The 25248-nt window shown below is 36.9% G+C and overlaps 1 protein-coding gene across 15 annotated transcripts in view; it reads right to left on the bottom strand.

The window, feature by feature from the left end:
* The window catches only part of LOC306845151 (tumor protein 63-like), a 43842-nt gene extending 18594 nt beyond the window's left edge, over positions 1–25248 (bottom strand). For 12 of the 15 annotated variants that reach the window (XM_079377766.1, XM_079377767.1, XM_079377776.1 and 9 more), the window contains exons 1-2: positions 8940–9117; positions 3448–3696 (exon numbers count right to left, since the gene is read on the bottom strand). In XM_079377766.1, the coding sequence (XP_079233892.1) occupies positions 3448–3696; positions 8940–8981 (291 nt within the window). In that variant the 5' untranslated portion in view covers positions 8982–9117. Of the gene's footprint in view, positions 1–3447; positions 3697–8939; positions 9118–16668; positions 16799–17206; positions 17345–25013 lie in introns of those variants that run through there. The other 3 variants (XM_079377772.1, XM_079377764.1, XM_079377771.1) reach the window with 1 other exon arrangement.

Here is a 25248-nt window from a genome sequence, read left to right as displayed (position 1 = left end):
AGGGCAACAAATGTTTGCTCTAGTGCACGTTTGCACCACTTAGTTTGAGCAAAATGTATGCAGCTACGGTCTTGAATAGCGAATCAACAGCCGTAATTGTTGCTCGTCATGCCTGAAAACTTTGCATGGTGTTTATGCATATATACTTCAGTTGATTCCAAAGTGAAAAATATGCACAAAGCAATGAAGCAAAACATAAAATGTAACTGGTTTTCAGGCATCAATAACTCGCCATTTTTGTAGTGCATTTGGAGGAAGATTATCATGTAACCAGCCCTCATCAGATTCATACTTTCTCTAGTGATGCAAACAAATGCCCCCATGCTTCCTGGCATTAGTTAATGCCCTGTGATTAAATTATATGCTTTGGAAATGTGATCTTTCCCAGAAAACGTGTGACAAGCTTTGGTGTAATTATGCTGGATTTCCCCTCATTTTGCTCAATGGTTGCCCTGAGTGCTGCCAAATTCTTTCCATACAGCTACCTTTATTCCTTCTTTTGCTGAAAATGAAGGTGTTTGCATTTCTGTTCTCATTCAATTGCACTCTGAAGGTGTTGCATAACAAAAGGTGGGATTTAAGGTCACGTCTAATAAGTAGATGCCGGACCTTTTCAGGTAGCATCTCGACTGCATGAGAAGATGGAGATTATGATCATGCAAGTGAGCTAAAGCAGACGTGGCGCCTATACTGGTGCTGACAGACTGATCTTCTCTTTGACTCAGTCCAGCTCTACCTCTTGCATGATCTTTAAAAGCACAGGTAATCTTTCATTGTTCAAAGACACAAAACAACAAGAACAACAGATCTCCAAACAGAACCTGTCAGAGAAGTAGGCTTTTCCAGATACGCCTTTCTTAGAAATCATTTCCCCATCATAAATCTTTTCAACCTCAGATTTTTTTTTTGGGTAAATTAACCTCTCCCTCCTTTTCTTTCTTCTTCCTCTGCTTGCTCTAGGTTTTAGGGCTTTACGTGGCAATGTCAGACGAGTCTCGACAGGCTCGTTGACACAAACAAGTCTCAGCTCCATCTCACGAGGCGTGGGACGGGCCTGCAGATGTTCCATGGACAAGTCATATCTTGCCACCTTTCGCTGGAACACTCATCTCTTTGAGCGCTTCTGTCCTCCCCCAACTTCTATCCTCGTTCTCATCTCCTTGTCTTGCAGCATTATGTGAGACGCAGTCGACAAGCTTTACTCATTGAGCAACTAACAGCCCCTTCGGCACTGCAGGGTTCAGGAGGAAGGCATGGAGTATTTACATGAGTATTACTGATCCATTCTTCTAATCCCCAGCTCACTTCTTGAGACAACAAATCCAGTGGTCGCATTCCTTCGGTCACAGTGCTCTATACAGGTGAATCAATGGGCAAACAAAACTGTGCCGTACCATTGGAAACGCTGTTGATAGGTTGACAGGAAAATGCAAATGGTGGCTCAGCTCAAAAAAAAAACACTGCACCAAAAAAAGTGAACTGAAAATGATAGAGGGGATGGGTTTCCTCTGAAAATTGAAAACGAACAAAAAAGGTTCATGTATGTTTTGTCTTATCATTGACATCAACAAAAAAGCAGAATTGCAAAAGCTTTCCCGTAAATGAGGAGTGGTAGGATGCGATGCCAGGACATACGTGTGTGGGTGTGTGCGATGCCAGGACATACGTGTGTGGGTGTGTGTGTCATGGAAGCTATATGCAGGATTGATTGAGCTGCGTACGAACAACAAGTTTGGGTGACAAAAATGCCTTTCATTTGTCTAAATTGTTATTAAATTAAAGGAAGAGATATTCTTCACAAGGTTCTATACACTGTGAGAAATGGAAATATGAATGAGTAGGGACGTCTTAAATGAGACAACCAAGGGTGTGGTGTCTTTCTCACACCTAGAAGTCTGCTCTAAGTACGATTAGGTGTCTGACAACTTCTGCTGTATTGGTAAAGTCAAGGAGTGAGGATGACAAGGGCTGTTGTGGGAATAGGGTAAATGTCACAATCCCACACTGCACTGCAGCCAATGAGCACTGAGCAACTCTCAAACCAAACTCTGCTCAACTTGTTTACTCAAAGATGTGAGACAACATTACCACAACTGACTCACTGGTTTTTCAAGACCACAATCTGCCAAATTCAAGATTAATGAGGCATTGGTTTATAATGGCTGGGATCTATTAGCCTAAAATAATCATAGATATTTATCTCATTTAATGTTTATGATTAAATAACTTCCACTGGAGCTCTCAATTTAGCCTAGTCACATTTAGCACAAAATTATATAACTGTCATAGTTCTTATATCCAACATTCCGTAAATTTAGGTAATGATGTGAAGATAAGATTTAAGACCTTAAGTAGCTATAACTAACTAGCAACCGCTAGAGTGTGCTGTCCAACCAAAAGCCACTTTTTGATTGATAGACTTCAGACTCCCTGATCCCGTGCTACTACAACTAGCCTAGCGGGTTTAGTTGGTTTAGGTGACACCTATCTATACAAAACAAAGTGACAGTGACACAGCTATTGTAATGCTCACTGATGCACATTGTTTCCGCTATGTGGACATAGCGGTTTAAGAAAAAGACATAATGCGCCATCAAACAGCTCACCAGTAGGGGTCAGTCATGGCCCTTTTTGGATAGAATTTTCTTTTCGTATATATTATAATTTTCCTAACTTATTGAAAAAAAAAAAAACTATTTAGTTATTTTTTATACATTTTATTGATTACATAATTTAATTACGATTTTTTTTAACTGTATATGGTTGCAACTATTTCAACTAATATTTGTGCAAACACTCAAAAAAGACAACAAATCTCAAATAGTAGTCTACTTTGCAGTAAAACAGACCAGTTTAAACCTATGCCTGCCTTTTTCTCCTTGGCCAGGTGGAGTTTTGTAACTGAAAACTTTCATATAGATCACAGAAATGCCTAAAGCAGAGATCAGACAGGTAAAAACTTTACTCTCCTCCTGGAGGAAGAAGAACCCTTGGCAGCAGAAATTAACTGCTTTTTTGAGCACATCACAGTCTTGATCTTTATGTAACATAAAACCACAATGCATTGTCATAATACAAAAAACCCCCCACTCAATTCACAGACAAATGCCATGTTTAAATGGGACGACTGGTTATGAGTGATTTGTGACCAGAGCGCACGAGGTCCAATTTCTGCACCAGGAAATATTTGGCTGTTGCCCTAAAGCCAGACACTTAACCCCAATATAGACTGAAGGGACAACATGCTCTCCTCTCTATGCTCCCATATTGGTTTGACCCCAATACCTTACCCACTGCAATCATTAGAATTTCTTTTTTTGGGGGGGGGGGGGGGGGGGGGGGGGGGTAATAATGGCGTAAATGGGTTTTGTTAGTAGTTTACAAGCAAATATAATAACGCAAAAATTATCTAAAAGTCATATGCATCACCCATCCACTGTGTCTTACCGTCCAGGTGGCTGATTTGGCTGTGCTGGACTGCTGGAAGGACACATCAAAGGTGTGTGGGCCAGCATAGTCTGTGTTGGATGGGATGGCAGGTGATGGAGACAGGGCCTCGAAGGTGGAACTGGGTTGGGCGTAGGGTGATGGTGCCGTTACGTTGTTCTGAGCATGTTCGTTGTTGTAGGGGCTGGTGGAGGTGGACCCACCATTTTGATCCATGCTGTTGAGAAGCCCCAGGCTTGTATACTGTGGCTAGAGGAAAAACAGAGTATTTTTATCAGTATAAAATCTTTTCAATCGTTTATGGTATTAGAAGTGTCATATAAACAAAGACACAATATTCATCAAAATATTAATGAGTTGTTGCCACAATACAGCTTCTTTTGATGTTAATACATCAGGCTATGATGTAATGGTGGGCTTAGAGAAACAGATGAAGTGCATAACAGCCAGTGCTTGGCAAACTTAAATAAGTCTTTGTATAGTCTTATTTAAGTCAAAGAGAATTATGACCCAAGAGGTTATGCTCTTTATCAAACTGTTCATCAAATAGCCCCGTCTGTGTACTTGTGTAAAGAAAGGCAGTAAATGTCCTTCTACTACAGCCCGCAGATATGTCAACCGTGACAGATGAGAAGGCTTACCAAAAGAATAGTGATGCATTATGTAAAAAGGAATTTTCTAGTTATGCTGTCACTCAGATGATTTTAACTAAAAATCAGCATTACTATCTAAAGTGTCAACATCACTATCGAACAAGTAATCCAAAAAAAAAAAAAAAAATCCAAGCCATGATTCAATATGCGAGTAGCCTAACAGGGACTAACAGGGTCGTAAAATTTATAAGTAGCTAATTCGGAGTTAATTTGAAGTGTCAATTAAGACACTCTTTATCCCAGTCATATTTATTCTATAGGTGTGAAACTGCAGTTGTTTACAATGTAAATAATTTAGGACCAATTAAGTCTTTAGCCTGCCTTAATTGCTCTAAGGTTGTTGGTGAGGTCTATAGGAATGAATAAAGACTCTAGATGAACTGGAAGATACAGTAATAACAATGGAAGGTGGATACAGCAAGCGGGGTCGGCAGTAAATGGGCGATACACAGTTCACACGGCTCCTGTTGCCTTGTTCCAGTGAAGGCGCAGAGAGGAATTAAAATGACTGTCATTTGAGAGAAGGAAGAATGTTCTGGAGGTAAGCCAGCCTTCTCCAACCCCACTCCTCCAGTCCATTCCTTTCCATTTATACACATCACATTCCTGGATGAGGTGCCATGGTTGTATGGCTCTTTAGACCGTCATTAATCTCAACCAAGTCCCTTGTTTATTTCAGGCATGGATTGAGACAGCTGACCAGCTTGCACGCTTATTCCTCTTTCTCTCTCTTTTCCTGTCTCTTTCTCCCACTCTCTCACACAAAATTCTCCCTGTGCTGATGGAGGCTCGGGTGAATCACCATCATTTTCATTTTTTTTCAATTAGAACACCTACACACCTGGGAGTGGGTCAAATCACTGACCTTCGACAAACCTCTCAGCAGTGCCATAGGGCATAAGAAAAGAGGTGCCATTTGCGATTTACAGACAGGGGTCATTGTGTGTGTGTGTGCCACGAGTCTGCTCAGCCTTCTGCAAAACAATGAGTCTCAGGCTTTTAAGAGCCTGTCTGAAGAAACAAAAGACCAGGTCTATTGGTGTATGAAAAGAAGCGTATTGTAGAGCAGACGCACATACCCACACAAAGAGGACCCAAACACTAGAGCTGTACCCTCCGGCCTCAACAGCCCTTCTCAAACACACGTCCTTTACAATGAAGCAATTAGGACATAATGGAATCTTTTAGCGACAGTAAGGCCACGTAAGTCAGTCTGTGTGTCTGATCCCACTAGGGAGGTGTAGGGCAGTACGCAGTCTACTTAAAGCCGTACATTAGCATTAGCAGTACATTAGCATTTGTTTAAAATTTACTTAAACTAATCAGAAGAACAATTTGCACAAGCCTGTAAACTGTAAAAATGCAGAGGGAAAAAAGTAATGCAATTATATGTATTTAAAAAAATAATAATTTCTTAGTAAAAAAAAAAAAGAGAATGTAAAGTATATAAACAAATGCACTGGTAAATAACTTCTTTGCCTATTCATGTATAGTTTAACCCCAAGAGCTGGTCTCATGTAGTGCATAGTAAAATGTTGAGATGTTTACAAAAATTCCCCTAAAATCCCCCAAACTTCCTAATTTCTAAGACTCTTAAGCAATACTTAGCATTGGAGTTTGCACTGATAATAAAATGAGGGGGACGTTTATCAACTGTGCTAAATATTAAGAAACAACTAAATCAATTCAAATTTGTGTAGACAAAAAAACATCCAGTACAACATTTAGTATTTAGTCCACCTTTTTGATCATATTGTGATTTTCTCTAGCACCTTTTTATTAATACTATTCCTCCACAATGCAACAACCATATAACAACTGCTTTAGCTGCTCTTAAAAATACCAGCCTGTTTATAGCCTCCTCAGAGAGTGAGCCTCTGGGATGTCAAGATGCTTAAGCAGAACTATAAATCAAAAGACCATGACGCATCTGACTTTTAGAATACCAGTAGGAAAAAAGTGTAGATATAATAATGCATGTGTAATCTCCAATTACAAGATAAATGCCACAATATATGTTGATATTCATGACCTCAATATTATTCAGTTTAAGTTTTATTTATTATATATTTATATACAGTGGGGGTGCTCAGTCCTTCCCACAGAGTTTAATTTTAAAACAAAACAGAAAAATATAATATAATATAATATATAAAGTAACACGCTCAAAGTGTAGAACATGGCACCAACAAGACCAACGTCATGAGCTTGATTCTAAGAGATTGCATGAACTGATAAATGCAACGCAAGTTGCTTCGGATAAGGTCTGCCAAATGCATAAATGTAATACTGTATATAATATATACAGTATTTATTACGCTGTTTTGTTTACAAGCAAAACCCTCCTCTACACCGGTCAAAGATAAATATGGTTGTTTCTGAAAACAAGACAATCTTAAAGTTCAATATTTATCAGTTTCTTATTACGTCAAAATAACGAATGATTAATATTTCAGTTTCAGTTCTGGATTGACAGTTTTAAACGAATTCCAGGGTAAAACAAAGTACTGCGGTTGCATATTTTAACGATGCATTCTAACAGTGTGCAGATGACAGATGTCAGCAGTGCCAGCATTACAGTTGATTTTCAACCTCGAATGCTACCTGTCTTTGTTCCTTTTTCCACAAGATGAACCCTAATGGCCAAAACCACTAAATTACTACTTCATTCTAACAACTACTTAAGTCTAGAGTTTGAGAGCAAAATGAGGGCTCCTAACTCAAGAGTAGTGACAGGAGCTGAGGTTGCCCTGGCCTGGGGGGTGAAATGGCTGCCATTCCTGGGTGTGTTCCAGTGACCTGGGCAGTTTGTAACCCGGGATGGGTGTTGAGAACATCTGTGAGGCCTTGATGAGTGACCACAGGGGTAGAAAGCATTAAGCACTAAATTGGGGTGGGGTGGGGGGTTAGATGGGAGCGCTCTTATTTTCTTCGCACTTTGTACCCAGTGGGCTGGGCAGAGCAGATGATTGTATCTGTATCCACCAGAGTTAAAACAATTACAATTCCTAGACTTCTCAGGTTCACTTTGATGCACACATTCTTCAAAGCGGCTCCGTAATCTATCAGTCAGACGAGCGGGAGTTTAACCTGAAGCCCTTACGAAGAGAGAAAGATGGACGCATCTTTAGGGACAACCTGATGTCAAAGAGCAAAACCAAACCTTAACCTAAAACTAAAAGTAAGTGAACTTCACCTCATAAAAAAGCTTAAGATGCAACAAATTCAAGAAATTACCACATTTGATGTATTTGAACCATCATTTAAAGCATTTGCAGTAAATCAACATAAACAGTACCATCTTATTTCTCAAATTCCTTGCACCTCCATGTCTCCACTTACAACACAAAACATGCATGTCTACGGACCCGTAACCCCTACCATGATTAAAGAGAGTGAGAAACAGAGCGTTTTAAAAGCATTAATCAAAGCTGTGTGGGCAGTGGATTGGTTACCTAAAGCCAGCTTTAAAAACACAAGGGGGGGGGGGGGGGGGGGGGGGGGGGGCTGTGTTTCTACCAACAGGTTTGTCTCTGAGCTAACGGTGTTGTGTTGACAACAGCTTTGTGCAAGAGAATGGCAGCACTGAAATCACAGTCTGAACTATCACCTGGCAGGAAAGAATGGAGGTGCTTTTAAACAACAAACACAGATCCAGCCGCTATCTTAGATTGCTTAGAACGCTCAAGATATAAAGCTAAGTTTCATTATACTGAAAGTTCTGTTTTATGAAAGTTTTGACAGCTTATTCAACAATTTTTTATCATTACAAAAAAATGAACATATTATAAAAGTCAAAACAGAATAATTTTGGGGTAATAAATAAATATGCTTTTCATATATCAGCATTGGCATATTGCTGCATTTCAACAAAAATACACCCAGAAATTTGATAACTATCAGCCATGACGATTCAAATACATATTAGCAACCTGACATGAAATTCAAGCTTAGCTGTGAAATCATGATCCTTTTGACACCTCACTCAATTATATGGGCTTAAAGTAATATTAATAGTTTTTTTTCCCTTTCCTGATATAGCAGCGCAATGACTTGAAATGACTTAAGCGCAAATGCACAAATTAAGCTAAAGAAAGAGCAATTTCACATAGCAAAAATTTTATTTATATACACATAAAAATCCCTGCTGCAACAGTTTGTAAACAAAGGTAAACAATTCACTGAGTGATATTAAGCTTAAGTAAAAGTAGACTCCATTAGTACTTTCTCAAAGCAAACTGCCCAATCGCAGCCCATTGTTCTATACAAACAAGATTATCAGTCTCACCGTCCCAGACAAATGCATTATTTGCCAAATACCTTGACTCAACCCAGAGCACCGTACACCATAGACAAAACAGGAGCTAGGCAAACCATTAAGGCAATACACATTGATTTTTATCTGTATAGACGCACGTCCGATTTTTCTCACCCACACATCATTGTAAAATTCATTATCACAGTTCAAACCAATGACTTATTAAATGCAAACATTTCACTTTCTAAAGTGTTGATATAAAACAAATTGGCAAACGAAGCAGTAATTAACCAATAAAAGCCAATAATTACGTTTTTCATTTTAAAAATTAAATGGAAAGTGTTATACTAGGACCACAAATCACAACATATTCATAAGTAGCAGCATCCCATCAAATTTTTTTGGTTAACACCGTAAGAGGCGAAAAAACATTCTGTACACGATATATACCTAAAGCCTTTACAAGGCCTACTTTTGATGCCACTCTTGCCAGTTACTCCAGAGGGTTCCCTGAGAACCCAGAATTTAGCATTGGGACCAACTCAGTCTCCAGATGGGCAGTGGCAGCACAAGGGCCTTACCTCACTGTATGATGTGGGAGGATTGGTCTCCAGGTACAACATATTGGCGCTGAGGTTGAGCAGTGCAGCCGCTGTTTGCTCCACAGGCTCCAGGATTCTTACCCCTTGATTTTCTTCTTTTATCCCCTAAAAGTGTGATGTGGGCTACAGTGGTGAACAGGACAGGCTTAAAGTCTCTATAGGAATTCAATGGGATTGCCATATATACTAGGGACAAAGAGGGAGGTCCTGAGAAATTACCTGTCCAATACCTGAGTCCAATACCACACCCTACTTTTGGGAAGGTGTTGCCCGTCTTCTGGCTCTTCCTTTAAGATTTAACCCTAAGGAGTTGCGAAGCATTAGACCTAGATATTTTGCCACAATTTAATTGCTATTATTTTACACCATTGCTTTTTTTCATGTTATCTAGACAAACAAGTGTTCTTTAATGTATGAAGTGATTTTATTTTACTTAAATGTTTCAAATTTTAAACGAGTAAAATGTGAATCAAACACTAATTAAAATCTGTGATAAACCATGAAACAGGCACTAACAGCTAAAAACATTAGTCAAAAGGAATTATGTCAGGTCAGCCATTTAACTGACTTATTTTAATTCAATAATGAAGCACACTTAAAATTAAAATCAAAATTTGGTAATTTAACAAAATAAATTGTAAACTTTAATGATTTTAGTATTTGATGACATGATAAAATATGATGGATAGAATTGTGAGACACACTGAAATATGGAGCCTCCAGACACACAATTCTCTCTTGCTTTTGGAGGGAATCCTCTTTATAGTTCTACAATGACCTTAGAGCACTAAATTCTCTCCAGTAGTAGCATCCATAGCCCCTGTTTGCATAAGAATGAGCCCTCCCCAGCAGCCAAAGAGCCTCTAGCATGGCCCTATGACAGTCTCACGAGGGACAATAGGACTTCTGTTGACAGCTTGTATCTATCAGAGATGACTGGTGTAGATTTGTTTTGAATACACTAATTTTGTTTCAAATAGGGGTAAACCAACACACTCCTTTGGGAATATTTAAATGTCTTTATGTTAGATTCATCAGGTGATGAAATGCCATTAAATCTCTTCTCAGCTCAAGGTACTAACATGATTTTATGCACTACATAAATGCGAACAGTTGTTCAACTGTTTAATGCATCTCATTCATGATATTTGCCCTGTAAACGATCAGATACTTCAGCAATTGATTCAAAAGCATCTTTACAAACCTACAAACTTGTAAATGAACTCATACTTCTACCAACCAAATGTGATAAATTTGGTCCGTTTACCAGACTGATTTAAAACTGTTCACTTATGTATTCCTAAGGTTGGTAGTCCCATCCCCATGTACAGCAGTCTTATGCCACTTAGTCATCTCTGAAATTGGCAGACTGCAACATTAATGCATTATGAGTCACTTTTCCAGTATATGGCACTAAACTAGCATAAAACACATTTAAACTATTACCACCTATATAACACCTAGAAAATGCTTCAAAATACTTCAAAACAGTAGCTCACACCCTCCTGGGGGTAGATGTTTTACAGAGCACTTTTGATGGGGGGGTAATTAGAGTTAGCTAAACAAACTTCTAATTACTTTAGAAAAACACTGGCTGCAAACAACAATAGGGGTTAAGGCCCTCACTGCAGTAGCACTGATATTACTGTGGGCTTCTGTTGTCAACTCAGCCAAGGTGTTGTGATTAATTTAGCTGACTGCAGCGGAACTCTTGCAAAAGTCTGAAATAATTTAAAAAGACCAGAGCTAAATATTCCTTGTTTACTTACAATACGCAATTCATTTGCTAAGTTCACATGGAAAATAAGAAAACCTGCTAACTACAGTATTAAATATCCTGGAAGCAATCTGTAAGAATCCATGTTGCACATAAATACACTGTTTAAAAGTTTTAAGTCAGTATGATTTTTAAAACATACAAAATATTCATAACATTTTACAATGTTACAAAATGTCTATTTCAAATAAATTTGATCTTTTGAACTTCGCACATTTTTTTTTTCAATAATGCTAATGGAGCACCAAAAAACAAACAAAAAGGCATAACAGAATGATTTCTAAAGGATCAGTAACCTGGTATACTTGAAGTCTGCTAAATTGGAACAACTCATTTTGTACTTAATAGATTTAATTGTGCAGAAGTAGTGCTGAAGTCCAACTAAAGACTAAAGATATACTGAAGTATATTTGATTGTGCTAAAGTGGAACTATTGCAAGTATACTTTAGGTACACTTTAAATATCTTGCATTTAAAGACCGATATTATTCAAAGATCATACAATCCTCATCAATAGTGACATTAAAACACATTTTAGGCTTAAAATAAAAAAAATTTGCATTGTGCACAAGTAGCACTCCAAATAAATTTTAATAATAATTTTTTATATCAGTAAGTCACAAGCAATGTGTCAGTAAATATGTTAATAGATTTGAACTTAGTATGAAATAACAGATATCATTACTGTTTATACTCTATTTCTGATCAAATAGTTACAGACTTGGTGAAAATACAATACTTTTCAAAAAATGTTTTTGAAATTGTAGAATATTTATCTGCACTTTCATTATTACTTTAATCTAAGATTGTTTGTGCTGTCTGTATGTTTTATTAAGATGTTAATATGTAAAATGTTTTTAAAATGTTTATTGCACTGCCTTGTAAGGTTACTCCTGGTCAAGAAGTTATTTATGTGTCCCGTGGGGGTCAGAGGTGACAGAATTAAGGGACAGCCTCAGGTGACAATAGTCACGGTGCACAAAGGCTTGGACCCCTAAACCTGACCCACCTAACAATCACAAATTATACCACAGACTAGAGTCAGAAGTAGTAAGCCCCTAAAAAGATTTTGCTTTAGGGAGGCATGGCCATTCATAAAACAGAATATGTAGATTCTGTTTACTTAGATCATTAGATCAAATGGCTGACTGTTCTGGTTATCAATCGTATATGAAGCTGCATGCATTTCAAAGACTCTTGAATTCTTTGAGGCTTTAAATTCCAATTTAGATAATGATGTGGCATTTTTTATTATTTATTTATTTTTGTACTATCCACTCTTATTAAATAGCAAACATCCCAAACACCCTATCTAAACCAATCTGAATAAAGATTCTACTTGTCAAGTCAACTCCTATTTGTGTTATAATATACATTTACACACATGTAAAACAATTAGGCTAAATTAGGCAACTACTGTCAGGCAATAAATAGACTCTGCATAAAGGTGGTGAACCCAGCTGAAGCTTCCCGGTGGCTCAGACAAAGGATGCTGCACTTAGATCTATATGGACACTTAAAGGACTGTTTGGGCTTACAACTCTCGGATTAGTTGGGTGTCATGTGTCAGGTGGCTAGTGTTTTGAGAGACACCTGTTCAAGAAACTTTGCATCACCCATTTAATAGAGGAGTAAGAAATAAAGTTTATTTTCTTTTCTTTTACATTTTATTTTTTATGGCTATTTATTTATTTTATGCCTAGTATTTTAAGTGACGACTGTTCAAGAATCTCAAAAGGAGTGAGAAATAAAGAAAGGTTTCTTTCACATAAAGAGATTTTGCTGGTTATGATCCAACAAATCATTCCCAATGTTGCAAAAAAAAAAAAAAAGTTAAAATAAAAATAATGATGATTTTTTTCTTTCTTCAATGAATTTATTTTTGAAAATCCAACGATGTGGGAATCTATATCTATATATAATCTATAGTTCACTAGCTGATGGGCAATAGTGCTGTAGTTCAGGATAATAAGCCGTTTGTGATGTCAAAGACTAAACACCTGTGGACAACACCTACTCTGAACTTTAGAAATGTTTTACAGCATAATTGGCACTAGTCCTCACTATCCTGTTTTGATCCATGTCTAGTCTTCGAGGGATGTTACATTCTGTTTTTAGTTAAAAGTTATTCATTTCAAATCATTATGATGTCTGACCTCAATAAATGGTATCCTTTTAGCTGCTGATAAACATTTGTAGGACAATTTAAAAAGAAAATGCCTTCACAATCATACCACAATGCAGAGCCTTTCAAACAAACCAGGTCAAAGGTAACTGCTGTAATTTTCAGTATGAAAGATATTTTAGTAATTTAGAGATATGGGCTATAATTTCTTCCTTTAGTTTTGCATTTATATGGAGTTGTCTAGTTCTTACAAATTCTTAGCATGTCCTAATGCTTTGATGTATATTAGTTTAAGAGAAAACCGTGTAAAAGGAAGAGAGTGGAGGAAAGGAAAGAGACAGAGTGAAAAAGAGAAAGAGAAAGAGAGAGAGAGATAAATGTTTAGCTGGATTACTCTGTACCTTGCCAGTACTGTTTCATTTCGCTTGAGGCAAACTGGTGGGGTGAAGAGTCAGCAGTGATTTAGCAGTTGTGATTTAAACTGTGGAGTTAAATCTCAAATCAAGGAAGAGAATCACATTTAATAGAATTTTTTTTTTAAGAAAAACATTTTTACTGGCTCTGGTGATCTGAACTGAATATGCATCAGGACTATGAAAACTTTCACATTTAAAAAACATCCTTCAATTTAAAAAAATTATCCTTTAATTTTTGTTTTAAATAAATGGGGAGCAATTTAAGAAAATTTTATTAAATAACAAAAAAAAAAAAAATACTAATCAAAACTTTAAATAATTCACAAGAAATGTCTAGGATAAAATATACAGTAGCTACAGAATGGCTGGATGGCGGTAAGGAAGCACGCCTTAATGGTGTGTTCCTGCCTAATGCTGAGTCAGGCTCTACTTGAAAAGAACACTACAAATGACTAATCAAGGGCTAGGGCACAACACAGCCTAAACAAACCATTGCCTCACCACCTTCAATGTATTCAAGGGACATATTATGTTGAATATTTGCTGCTCAGCAACACTCAGATCCAAAAATGTACTCAATGCACAGCCGTTTTTTCTCACCAATCTGTCAGTGCCTATTTATAACTGAAACTGTTTGCAAAATATAGAACCGGTTATTGTGTCGCTTTATTTAGTTTGATACTGGTTTTGGAGGGAGAAAAAAGCAGCACGGTGCATTGTACTGTGTGGAAAAGTGATACAAGTAAAAGCCGTCAGGCTTAAATCCACCTCTGTCCGGAGTGTTTAAATGAGTTGCTGTCACCCACACAAAATTATTTAAGGCTGCACATATACATGCATACAAAACAAAACAAAAAAAAACTTTTGAACTGCAGTTTTTATGTACCCCTGGTTGAGCATCACTACTTTAAGATCAGGCTATAGCAGGCTAAATGTCTTTTGAAATTAATAACAAAATGCGGGACAATGCATCTGTGATTTCACCACATTTAACTGCTCCATCTCACCATGATATCAGCTGAGCTGTTTGATGTCAGGACACAACCTTTCCTCTGACACATTCCTCCATTCTACCTGATTCCACACCTCTGTTTCTCCTCCCCCATCCCCAATCTCACACAGACAGAATAGGACGCAAGCCTCAGTCAGTCACAGCGGCAGGTGCTGCTCTAAGTTGTTGCCCTGCAGCTACAGAGAAAGCACACCTACCCAAGAAAGAGCAATTTTAGATTAAAACACAACACCCCTGCACAATACAAACACAGGGGACCCTGAGGGCGCCAAACAGCGCACAACAGCCAATAATTAATGAAGGCGGCAAACCTTTTTCTTTTGGTGAAGGAGTTCACTGAACACTCATGAGCTGGTAATTAGGAGATAGTTTAGCAAAAAAGACAATTATGTCTCAGTATTTTTCGTATATTTAATAAGTCCAATATTGCTTGGATCCCAACATTCTTCAAAATTCCTATAGAAGAAAGAAGTATACAGATTTGTATCGACATGAGGGTGAGTAAATAGACTTAGGAGAGTAAATAAATTTAGGTGAACTATTCCTTTAATTGGGACGGCAACTATGCCCACCGCTGTCTAAAAGTTTGTTCCTCAAAGTTTAATGAGCATCATTGCAGCAAACGATTGGCAGGTTGCCTCAATTTTTCTAAGTTTTCGATCAACACGAATGCTAGCTGGCAAGGGACCGAGTGTTAGCGTGCCAATGTTAGCGCACCACGCCCGATCTTCACTGCGAGGAAAATGGGGGCGGGTGGTGTTGTATGGGGGGTATTATTCACCAGATCAAGAGAAAAGCTAATCCCTCAGGGCCAGGGAAGCAAAGCGTTGCTCAGTCTCTCCCTTTTTTTCCCCATCTTTACTACCGGACAACTGCATTCCTCTGCTGGGAGGGGAGCCACAACCACCTAATTCTCCTGCGCGCCCAGAGAAAACCGACAAGGCCTCAGCGTCAGCTACAGGTCATTCATTTAATGTCAAACTTTCCATTGCTCGTCTGTTGTGTATAAACACAATGTTAGAACTAAACATGTTGATAGAATCTGCCCAAGGAATACACAGATTTAGCATGACCTACATCAAATTTACGAATGAACAGTTGTTAAACAGTGTTACAGATCACAAGAACAAATTTTAGAATTAGTTTGAACAAAAAACAAAGCTTGTCTTGAGTATAGAAGGGGAAAATGCGAACTTACACCAAAGAAGAAACGGTCTGATGTGTAGTATTGTTGTAAATCTCCATCTTCATAATTCATTGATCCACTTCAGTTCCTTCGATTTTTATGCTCACCCAAAAAAATATTTTTCTTGCATGACACAATGCTGCATCTGAAGCACTTCAAACAGGACGTTCCATTGCAGGAAAGCAAGGCTATCGTCATCAGGACTTTATATTTAGCGTGTTCATCCGGAGCTGGACATACCTTTTGACTTTGTTGCCACCAAAACTATCGAGAATGACCAGGGAAAACCCATAAACACCCCCACATGCAAGGCAACTGTTTTTGCTGGGGCTTACCACTAAATTCCCCATTACTGAAATTATTCACTTGAGTGCTCACGCTAAACAAAACCAAGTTTCATAAGTGATCAAACAATACTTAACGAATTTCATACGAATTCAAAATTATTTGGCTGCTGTTCAATATTTAAAAGCAAATTAGACAAACTAAAATAAAAAGGCACTAAAACAACGGGACAAAAATATTACAGAGATTCAAATGGTTATTATTGTATTGAAAATCTAATTATCTACTGCTACCATCAAAAAACAGCCCGTCTGATACCATTCAGTGGGAGGTTTTAAAAAAATCCCCATGTACATTTGTTTTAAACTTTGCAGGGGATTTTGACAGAATTCAACAATTAAATGCTTGAGCACTGCAACGAGCTAAGTATTGAACAGATATTCTGTATTAATTACTTTTGTTCATTTTAAAATAGCTAAACGCTTTGTAGTTTTACGCTATGTGAAGTTACAGTAATGGCAAATTTATAAAACAGTCTAAAGGGCTATTTATATGTATACATTTATATCTATACACTAGCATCACTATTACATTACATAGGAGGTATATATTTGGGAGATTTGATTCAATACCAGTTATCAACAATCTACTTTGGCTCCCCCTTTAGAAAAATGAAACCTAGCTAAAATTAATATTTAAAGAGGATTTATTCATTCAAGAAGTTCAGAACTTGCATTTCGCATAATCTGCCATCTTGAAATGTGTCAAGAACAGGGTACCACAGTAATTCCTCAGATCTTTGTGACACCGCAATATCTGAAATTGTTATTGCACTTTGGTGCAGTTTGTAAATGTGAAAATGTGTGAAAAGCTGTTTGGGATGCGTTTAGTGAAATTAAGTACTCACTGGAAGGGGCTCCTCAGGCCCACGCATTGTGATGCAGTCCATACTAATCTGTATGGTATTGGATGTTGATCCAACTGCAGAGCCCTCAGAAAAGTTGAACTCAATAGGCTGCACTGAATGTAGCGCAGACCTAGAACAGAGACCAATAAATTGATTGAAAACTGTTTTGTTTTCTTATTTACACTTATTTTTACTCCTATTAAGAAGATCAAGTAAAATGTATTCATTAAAACTTGTGTTAAATGAAATGTCATTCAATAAGTGGGTGACTGCTTATACACTAATAAATGGTGTTGTAACAATTTTTATTCTTAAGTTGATAGTAAATTTCACAATTACAAAGAAACAGCAAGTAATAAATTGAATTGAAGAAGTAGAAAGACTGAAGTTGTATTTTCTTATAAGACACACTTCAATAATTCACACGTCAAAAAGTGTTTTATATATATAAATATATATATATATATATACAGTTTATTGCTTTTATTTAAATATTTATTAAAATTTGAGTGAATTTGTAAGGTACTTCATAACTCACTGGTCCAGCATCTCCAGCAGCTGGTTGAGGACGTCTTGTCCGAGGATATCTGTGCCCTGAGAGCCCTGGCCCTGCGACATGGAGGCCAGGAAAGAACCTTCAGCCCATGAGAGACAGGCTGCTGCTGGTTCTCTCAATCTAAAGAGAAGGAAACAAAAGTCAGTAATTTTGCCAAGTGTATCAGGGCTCAATTTCTATGTAAAATGTTTCTCAGGTTAAGAAATTTTGAATTTGAAATTGCAGGTAAACGTATTGCAAACATTTTAAATTATCTAAAGAAAATATGGGTGTTGGTTTTGCCATGCAAAAGTCACTTCCAGGATTTTGGATGGTGTTGTGGGTGGTTTCCAGGGTGTTAAAATATAGTTGCTATGGTTTTCTGAATACTTTCTAAGGGTGTTGCCAGGTTTTCATTCATTTTAGATGGTAGCTTCAGGTAGTTACTTATTGGCTGTGTTATTTTATTATCACTGAGATAGTATTTATTAATATTTCAAATTCATTTTTAGATAATCAATTTTCATTGTAGTAACGTGTTTTTGTCATTTTTAATAGCTTTTAATGGTTATTTTCTATAAATATAAATACTGTCAATTTTTTATTCCTTTTTCTTTCAAGTGTAGTTATTTTTGTTACACTAAATAACAATGAGAAATGTCTGGCAACTAGCTGAAATAAAATAGGTTTAGATATTTTAAATATTTTTGTTTTATTTTAGTTAACATTTATTTCAAATAATAAAAATGTTTTTAAATAGTTTTAGTTAACTATAATAATAACCCTGCTTACTGGCTCTGAGTCTAACGCAGTCTATATTTTTGTCACTAGGAAAAAAAAATAAAAATTCACAAGCTGCACATTTTGAAAAATCATCCATATCTTTCACACCAGTAGTGTAGGCGTTCCAAAAATCCCTTATCCTGACTTTGAGAAACAGAAACAGTGATGTGAGTTGCAATACTGCTAATTACAGTAACAACCGACTTGAACTCAAATCTCATTTAGTAAACTGATACAGTATTCATTACTGCGTTAATGGTGGAAAGAAGGCACTGCACACATTCAGAATGTAAAAACACAACCCATTCTTAATTGCCTCTCCCCCACAAAGGCCATGCTCTGTGCCTGTCTAATGCAACACCAATAACCAATGTTAACATGACATTTAGGAGCAGTAGAGAGAATAAGACTGTCAGTGAAAACATGATGACCCTCTCCATCTGAAATATGACACCAAGCCAGAGCCCAGCATCTCATTGTTCTTGCTGAGGAGCAGCACACGCTGACGACCAAGCAGAGCGGAATTCCCCCTCGCTGTCTATATGATAGCAATACCACCGCTATGCAGCATTCGGAATGTGTGTGGCTGAACTGGGCTTGGCTGTGGATGGGGGTTGAAGGTAGTAAATGTATGTATGTATGTGTATGTGTATGTGTATGTGTATGTGTATGTGTATGTGTATGTGTATGTGTATGTGTATGTGTGTGTATGTGTGTGTGTGTGTGTGTGTGTGTGTGTGTGCGTGTGTGTGTGTGTGTGTGTGTGTGTGTGTGTGTGTGTGTGTGTTTGTGTGAGTGTCTGGGAGTTGGGGTGTCAACCCATAATCTAACGTTGGGACTCGGGTGTGGGGCCGGAATTCCCCTACATTCTGTGAGGTGGGGAGATATTAATATACTAAGCTATGTAGGCATGCCTAATAAATGCTGAATGCTTTAAGGTAGAAGGATGTCAGATTACTGTATCCTAGACAGATACACAAAGCAACACTAGTCTTTGATATCACTGTAAAATGACACTTCCATGCCAGCCTTTGAAGATAAACTTCAATTTATAGTATTTAAAGGGAAAGTTCTCCAAAAATGTAAATTATGCTGTCATTTACTCACCCTCAAGTTGTTCCAAACCTGTCTGAGCATTTTTTTTTCTTCTGTTGAACATAAGACATGAAGAATATAGGTACAGCAATTTTTTAAAAAAGGAAGTCAATTTAGAACAACTTTTGGTTAAGTAAATCACAGAATTTTCATTTTTGGATGAATTATCCCTTTAAGATTTTTGTACATGCATTTGATGAGTTTAAAAAGTTTACAGTTAGTTAAAGGGGTGGTTCACCTAAAAATGAAAATTCTGTCATCGTTTACTCAATCTCACATCATTCCAATCCCGTATGAGTCCCTTTCCTCGGTTCAGCACAAAATAAATTATTTTGAAGAATGTAAATAACAAACGGAAATGTATGGGGAAAAAAAAATATTATGGAAGTCAATGGCTACCGTCAACTGTTTGGTTACCAGCATTCTTCAAAATAACTTTTGTGTTCAGCAGAAAAAAAGAGACTCATACAGGTTTGGATGGACATAAGTTTGAGCAATTAACAGACTTTTCATTTTTGTTTGAACAATCTCTTTCTCCTAATGAACGCAGAAGTACAATATATATAGGGATTCAGTTGGGAGCAATGGGTTTTAACTAAACATCTTTTGTGAAGAAGACAGAAATGCACGCAGGTTTGGAATGATACAAGTAATTTCTGAACAGAATTTTAATTTAAAGGGGTAGTTCACCCAAAAGGGACAAAATGCATGCTCACTTTTTACAATGTAATAAAACCAATTAAAACTACGCCCATTTCCTAAAGGAGGAAAATGGGAGGTGCAAAAAAGCATCTGGAATTCAACTTCAGTACCATGAAAAATTCCTCTTTTCCATTTTCTTTCCATGGGTTCCCCAAACACAGGTCTTCAGAAGAAAAGAAGGGTATATACTCTTTTTGTCTTTGTTCAGCTGAAGAGGTGTGGCACAAAGTGAATGCTAGAGTTGAATTACTGGGACAACGGTGTGCTGCCAGGCCTGTCACTGCGGATAAAAGCTTTTTCAACCCTAATGTTTACTTTAAGCCTCATAGATATTGTCATTTGGCACACTGGAAGACACACAAATGCCAAGCCCAATGCGTCAATTGTCACGGTGTGTCCACAGGTACATACCTCAGCATTCCTACTTCCCATTGTAAGATACAAATCTAAACCCCACTGCATTTTACACTGTGAACATGAACAAAATAAAATAAAATAAAATAAAAGCTGGGTCCTAATTTACTGTCAGCTGTTCATATACAATCAAAGAGAATGGCACTATGGAGAAGAACAGGTATTTATTTATTGAATGCCATTTTTATAAAATGGGTGGGATCTTGCACAGATAAACAGAACTGTGTATAACATTGAGATGATTTTGCAACCATTTTAGGTTTTGCATTTTTTGCATGGTTTTATAGATGTTACAAAGTTATAAGTAACATAAGGCGATGCATCTGGAAATAAACAAAAAAAGTGGTATATTCTACTGTTAAGAAAAAGTAATCTTGCTATTCATTATTCCATGCAGAAATCAATTGTGCTATTACAAACAAGCAGCATCACTCCATCACTGTAGATAATATTTGTAGTATTGGTTGGTTTACTTTTTATGCTGAAACAAATACAATCCCTCTAAGCAAGAATGCACTGATTCTGATAGATACCCTAAATCAATAAATAGGCAATATTAGAAATTCTATACTGTCAAACTAAAGTTAAACTTTGAAAATAAATAAATTACTAAATTTGAAAACAAATAAATTCATAAATTAGAAAATAAATAAATAAATTAATAAGTAAAAGTGGATTTACGCATTACACTATTAAGGAATACCATAAAAAATCATATTCATTTTTGAAATTATGTAAAGATTATATTTAACAATGTTATCAAATTATTAGTGTTTTTAAAGATTAAAGGGATAGTTCAATAATGTTCTACAATAATGTAAATGTTCAGTTTCTTGCACAGATCAAATGTTTCACATAAGATCATTATAAAGTCAGGAGCCACAGGTATTAATTTTGTGTTCCTTGATATGCTTTCTTTTCTTTTCTTTTTATTCTCAAAAACAGGCAGCCACTCACTTTTTATGAATGTCCATGGGCCAGGGTTTCAGTTAAAAATCTTTACTGCTTTACTGAAGAAGACAAAAAAGAGTCACCTACATCTTGCATGGTCTGAGGGTGAGTAAATTAACTGCACATTTTCATTTTTGGGTGAACTATCCCTTTTAATATATTTATTGGGATTATGGAAACAACACCATTTTAATTACACAAAGCAACATTTTAATTTTCCTTGCCCTTTAATTATCTTTAAAAAGCTCTATAAACAACTCAGTAAGAAGCAACGGTCAATAAACCAGCGGAAGCAACTTAAGCAAAGTGTTTATGTCACAGGGGTATGCCATCTATATCACATATCATGCAAGACTGTTTCATTTATAGTTCTCTGAGAGTGCTAAATGACTCTACAATTGTCATTACGCTTACATTTAGCTTTTGCTATCACACTCAACAAAACCACACAAAACAAGATACTACTTCTCTCATGTCAGAGAATGTAGTGACTAATAACTTACACAAGGTTCAGCAGCTCTCTGTATAGGGATTACATGTCTCTTTCTCTCTCATTGATATGTTATTGCATTTAATATTGTCAACATTACAGGTTGGTGAGAGCATGAGGACTATATAGGTCTCCAGCAGGTGCTGAGTGGCTGCTGTCTCAGGTCACACATTGCGACAGGACATGTTTCAGATCCCTGGCTGAGAAGTGAGAGCTGGGTTGACAGCCTTGGTGTCATGACATCATCATCATCATCATCATCATCATCATCAAACCTGTGCCAGGGGAATTATCCAATTAAAATCGAGTGAGGATGCAAGCCCGTCAAAAGGTCAGAAAACGAAGGACAAGCGGAAGAAATGCAATATGGTTGACAGAGATTTTCAGCCAAGAATGACATCATGGTCCCACAAAAGGCACCCATGCGTGAAAATATCCAGCTTTGATTTACACCCACAGATATGACAGGTGAAGTTTATGGGCAGATTTCTGATCCATCATCAGCTAAAGTGGGAATGACCATTTCAATTAAACATCTAGATAATTTATGTTCACTTATTAATTGGATCAAACATAATAGCACTAATAAAGTCTGATAAAATAAATAGTGCAACCTGAGAATGAGTAATTCTAGAGTCACGCAGCAAAGGAACACTGTCATTCTCCGTCAAATTACTAAAGCCTAAACATGCTCCGATTTCCTCTGAATTCTGCTTTAACTGTTGCTGCCACATCTGTCATTATCTCAAATCAGTCATCACATCCACCAATTTAGCCAAGAAATTCTGCTTCTTTTCCTTTAGTTAACCCTATAATGGGTAATAAAAAAAAGTGAGACAAAAAAGAAAAAGGCTTCGTTAGCTTCGTACTCTAAAAATGGCATAAACTTCTTGGAGACAATAGACAACTGTAGTTTTTCATTGTGGATATGCGTATGGTGGACTTCATCTCTAGTGGTAGCTTCTTTGGAAGCTGTGGGTGGGTGTCTGGTTACTGGGGGAGTTATGCATTCTGCCTGAGGGAGAGGCTGCACTGCGTCCACTTAAACACAGACCAGGCCCCTCGCAGACAGGACGGGGTCAAAAGTCGCAGCTTAACAGGGCTGCCCATTGTCTCCTGACAGGTTGGGCACATCCAGCGATGAAAATGCAATCAAAACAAACAGAGCCCTGCAATCTGGGGAGACAAGTGAGAGGGGCTTCTCCACTATCTTGATTAATCAGAGGCTAGGGTACGTTCAAAGGGATCTGCCGACCCTTCCCTCATCCCTCAAAGAATGGACACGGTGGCTCAGACAAAAGAATGGTGGCCCCCATGATTTCTCCTCCATTTAGATGCGTGCTTTCACTGTGAACTGCCCCAAATTCTGTTAAATGTGGCAAAGGACTGAACCATCCCGAAGTTATACAATTTCATATGGACTTACTTCACTGTGCACTCATTATTTATTCAGTTTTAAAAGTATTATACAAGTATTTAATAGTGTCTGGATGCCGATAAGGAATAGTCATGTATTACATTTTTTTTTTTTTTTTAATATTAGAGTTTATAAAATAATAAATGTTCACTGTTGGTTTTAAGAAATACACAGTCAGCTTTGTTCAAATAGCATTATCAATGAGATAAATATGTGAAGTATGCTTTTTCCTAACAGAACAGATGTAGTACAAGCATAGAGCAAACAGGTGTGTGACAATGTGATTTAACTGTTTGGCAATTAAATATTACTCAATCACAAAATCTACACAGCATTTTAACCCATTTGATTATTTATCTTTCCAAGAGGGTCTAATTTAGTAGGATTCGTTTAAAAAAAAACAAAAAAAAAAAAACTTGGAGCTTTTGACTTTAAAGGAAATTCATTTTATTTTGAGAACCTCTGTTATTTTTACTCTTTACATGTCTGTTTCTCCTGTTTTGTGGTGTAGATTAGACCTACTGATAGCAGCTGGATCAGTCACAAAAACAACCGTCTCTGCAGGTATACCCACATGTGCTCAAAGGTGAAGACCTAACAACATAGAGGTAAGTGAGGCTGCTTGATGTCGAAAAGGGATATATTATGGTAACGATAAGGGTTTACATCAACTACAAATGCTGTCTCTGGTTTTGTTGGTTTAAAACTTTACATTAGAATAGTTTTTTTGTGAATTGTATTCTTCAGTAAAATTCCAGCATAGTCATTTTTGTCCACACTAGCATTCAGGCAAGGGTCAAAAAATAAGTGTATATTAAATCAAAATCAATTGTTAGCCATCATGTGTTTTAAATTTGACATTTACAAAATTTATTAAATCCATTTTTGCTTTCCAACTTTCATATAAAAAGGTATTTATGTTTAATGAATTGTCATAATTTGAACAGTAATTTGGCTGAAAATCAAACAAATACTGTGTAAGAGCAGGTTCCTTTGGAACCACTTTCCTCAATTAGGCAACATGCCCCATAAATGAACATTTTATTTATTCATTCATTATTTTCTTGAACAACCTTTAGGGTTGAAAAGATAGTGGAATTATATATATATATATATATATATATATATATATATATATATATATATATATATATATATATATAATGTATTTTTGAGAATTTTACAGACATGAACAAGTATTCATTTTTCACATCTTACCTTGTGACTATTGTCAACATACCAAAATACACAAAGGCCACAAGTATGTCATTAGAAAAAAATGGTGCTATTAGTTATATATAACCTACTTTACCATAATTTATTAGTCGATAGATTAAATATTCAGAGCTGATAAGGAAAGCTGGTATTTAAAAATGCATGTACTGTGTGAAACTGCTATTTCAATTGCCTTTTTAAAGAGGTGCCAATACTCCATTGAAATGGAATACTACATTAGAATATCATTAACGATACAAGCATGAAAATTGAATCCCTAGCTATTTATACAGCTTCATTTAGATTTGAAATCTGTTCCGCAAAAACAAATGACCAGTAGCAAGTGCATGAAGAGCCAACAAACAAGCAGGCTGAGGATCGAGTATCCAGACAGTTCACCTTAAACTGCACAAACTACTTTCTTTGTCGCCATAAGAACACCACGCCTATAAATATCATAGCCAGGCAGCAGCTGGAGAACCAGACACAACTGTTAGCACCTCCAGCCAGTCTCAGTCCAGACTGTAACTCTTTAATGAGCAGAATAAGAACAAACACACTGTTCTGGACCATAGAAACAGGCAGGCATTGCTTTGCAATATGTGCTCGTATCTATTTACAAATGAAGCATCTAAATAAAACCACATGCATGTGTGCTTGCCCAAGTAAGTGGTCAAGATAAACCTAGTGACCCTACAAATGGCTCTTCAGAACTGGCCAACAAACTGTAACAACCGTCTTACCGTTGAAAGGCTCGCTCTGGGCACAACTGTACTGCTGCATAAGGAGAGGTCATACTGCCAGACTGGGGTCTTTACTGAGGTCGTCAAGGTTATCGGCAAGTGACCCAAGCACATGAATTACAGCAGATCTGGAGTTACAAATAAATGAAAAAACATGAAAAACATAAACAAAAAAAGAAACCGAGAGGCAGATTAAAGTGCTAGAAGGTCAAGTGCACAGGAGTGAATCAAGTGT

The sequence above is a fragment of the Barbus barbus genome (assembly GCF_936440315.1).
Source record: "Barbus barbus genome assembly, chromosome: 25".
NCBI lineage: Eukaryota > Metazoa > Chordata > Actinopteri > Cypriniformes > Cyprinidae > Barbus > Barbus barbus.
Note: the sequence above shows the minus strand (reverse complement) of the source record. Positions and strands in the feature narration are given on the sequence as shown.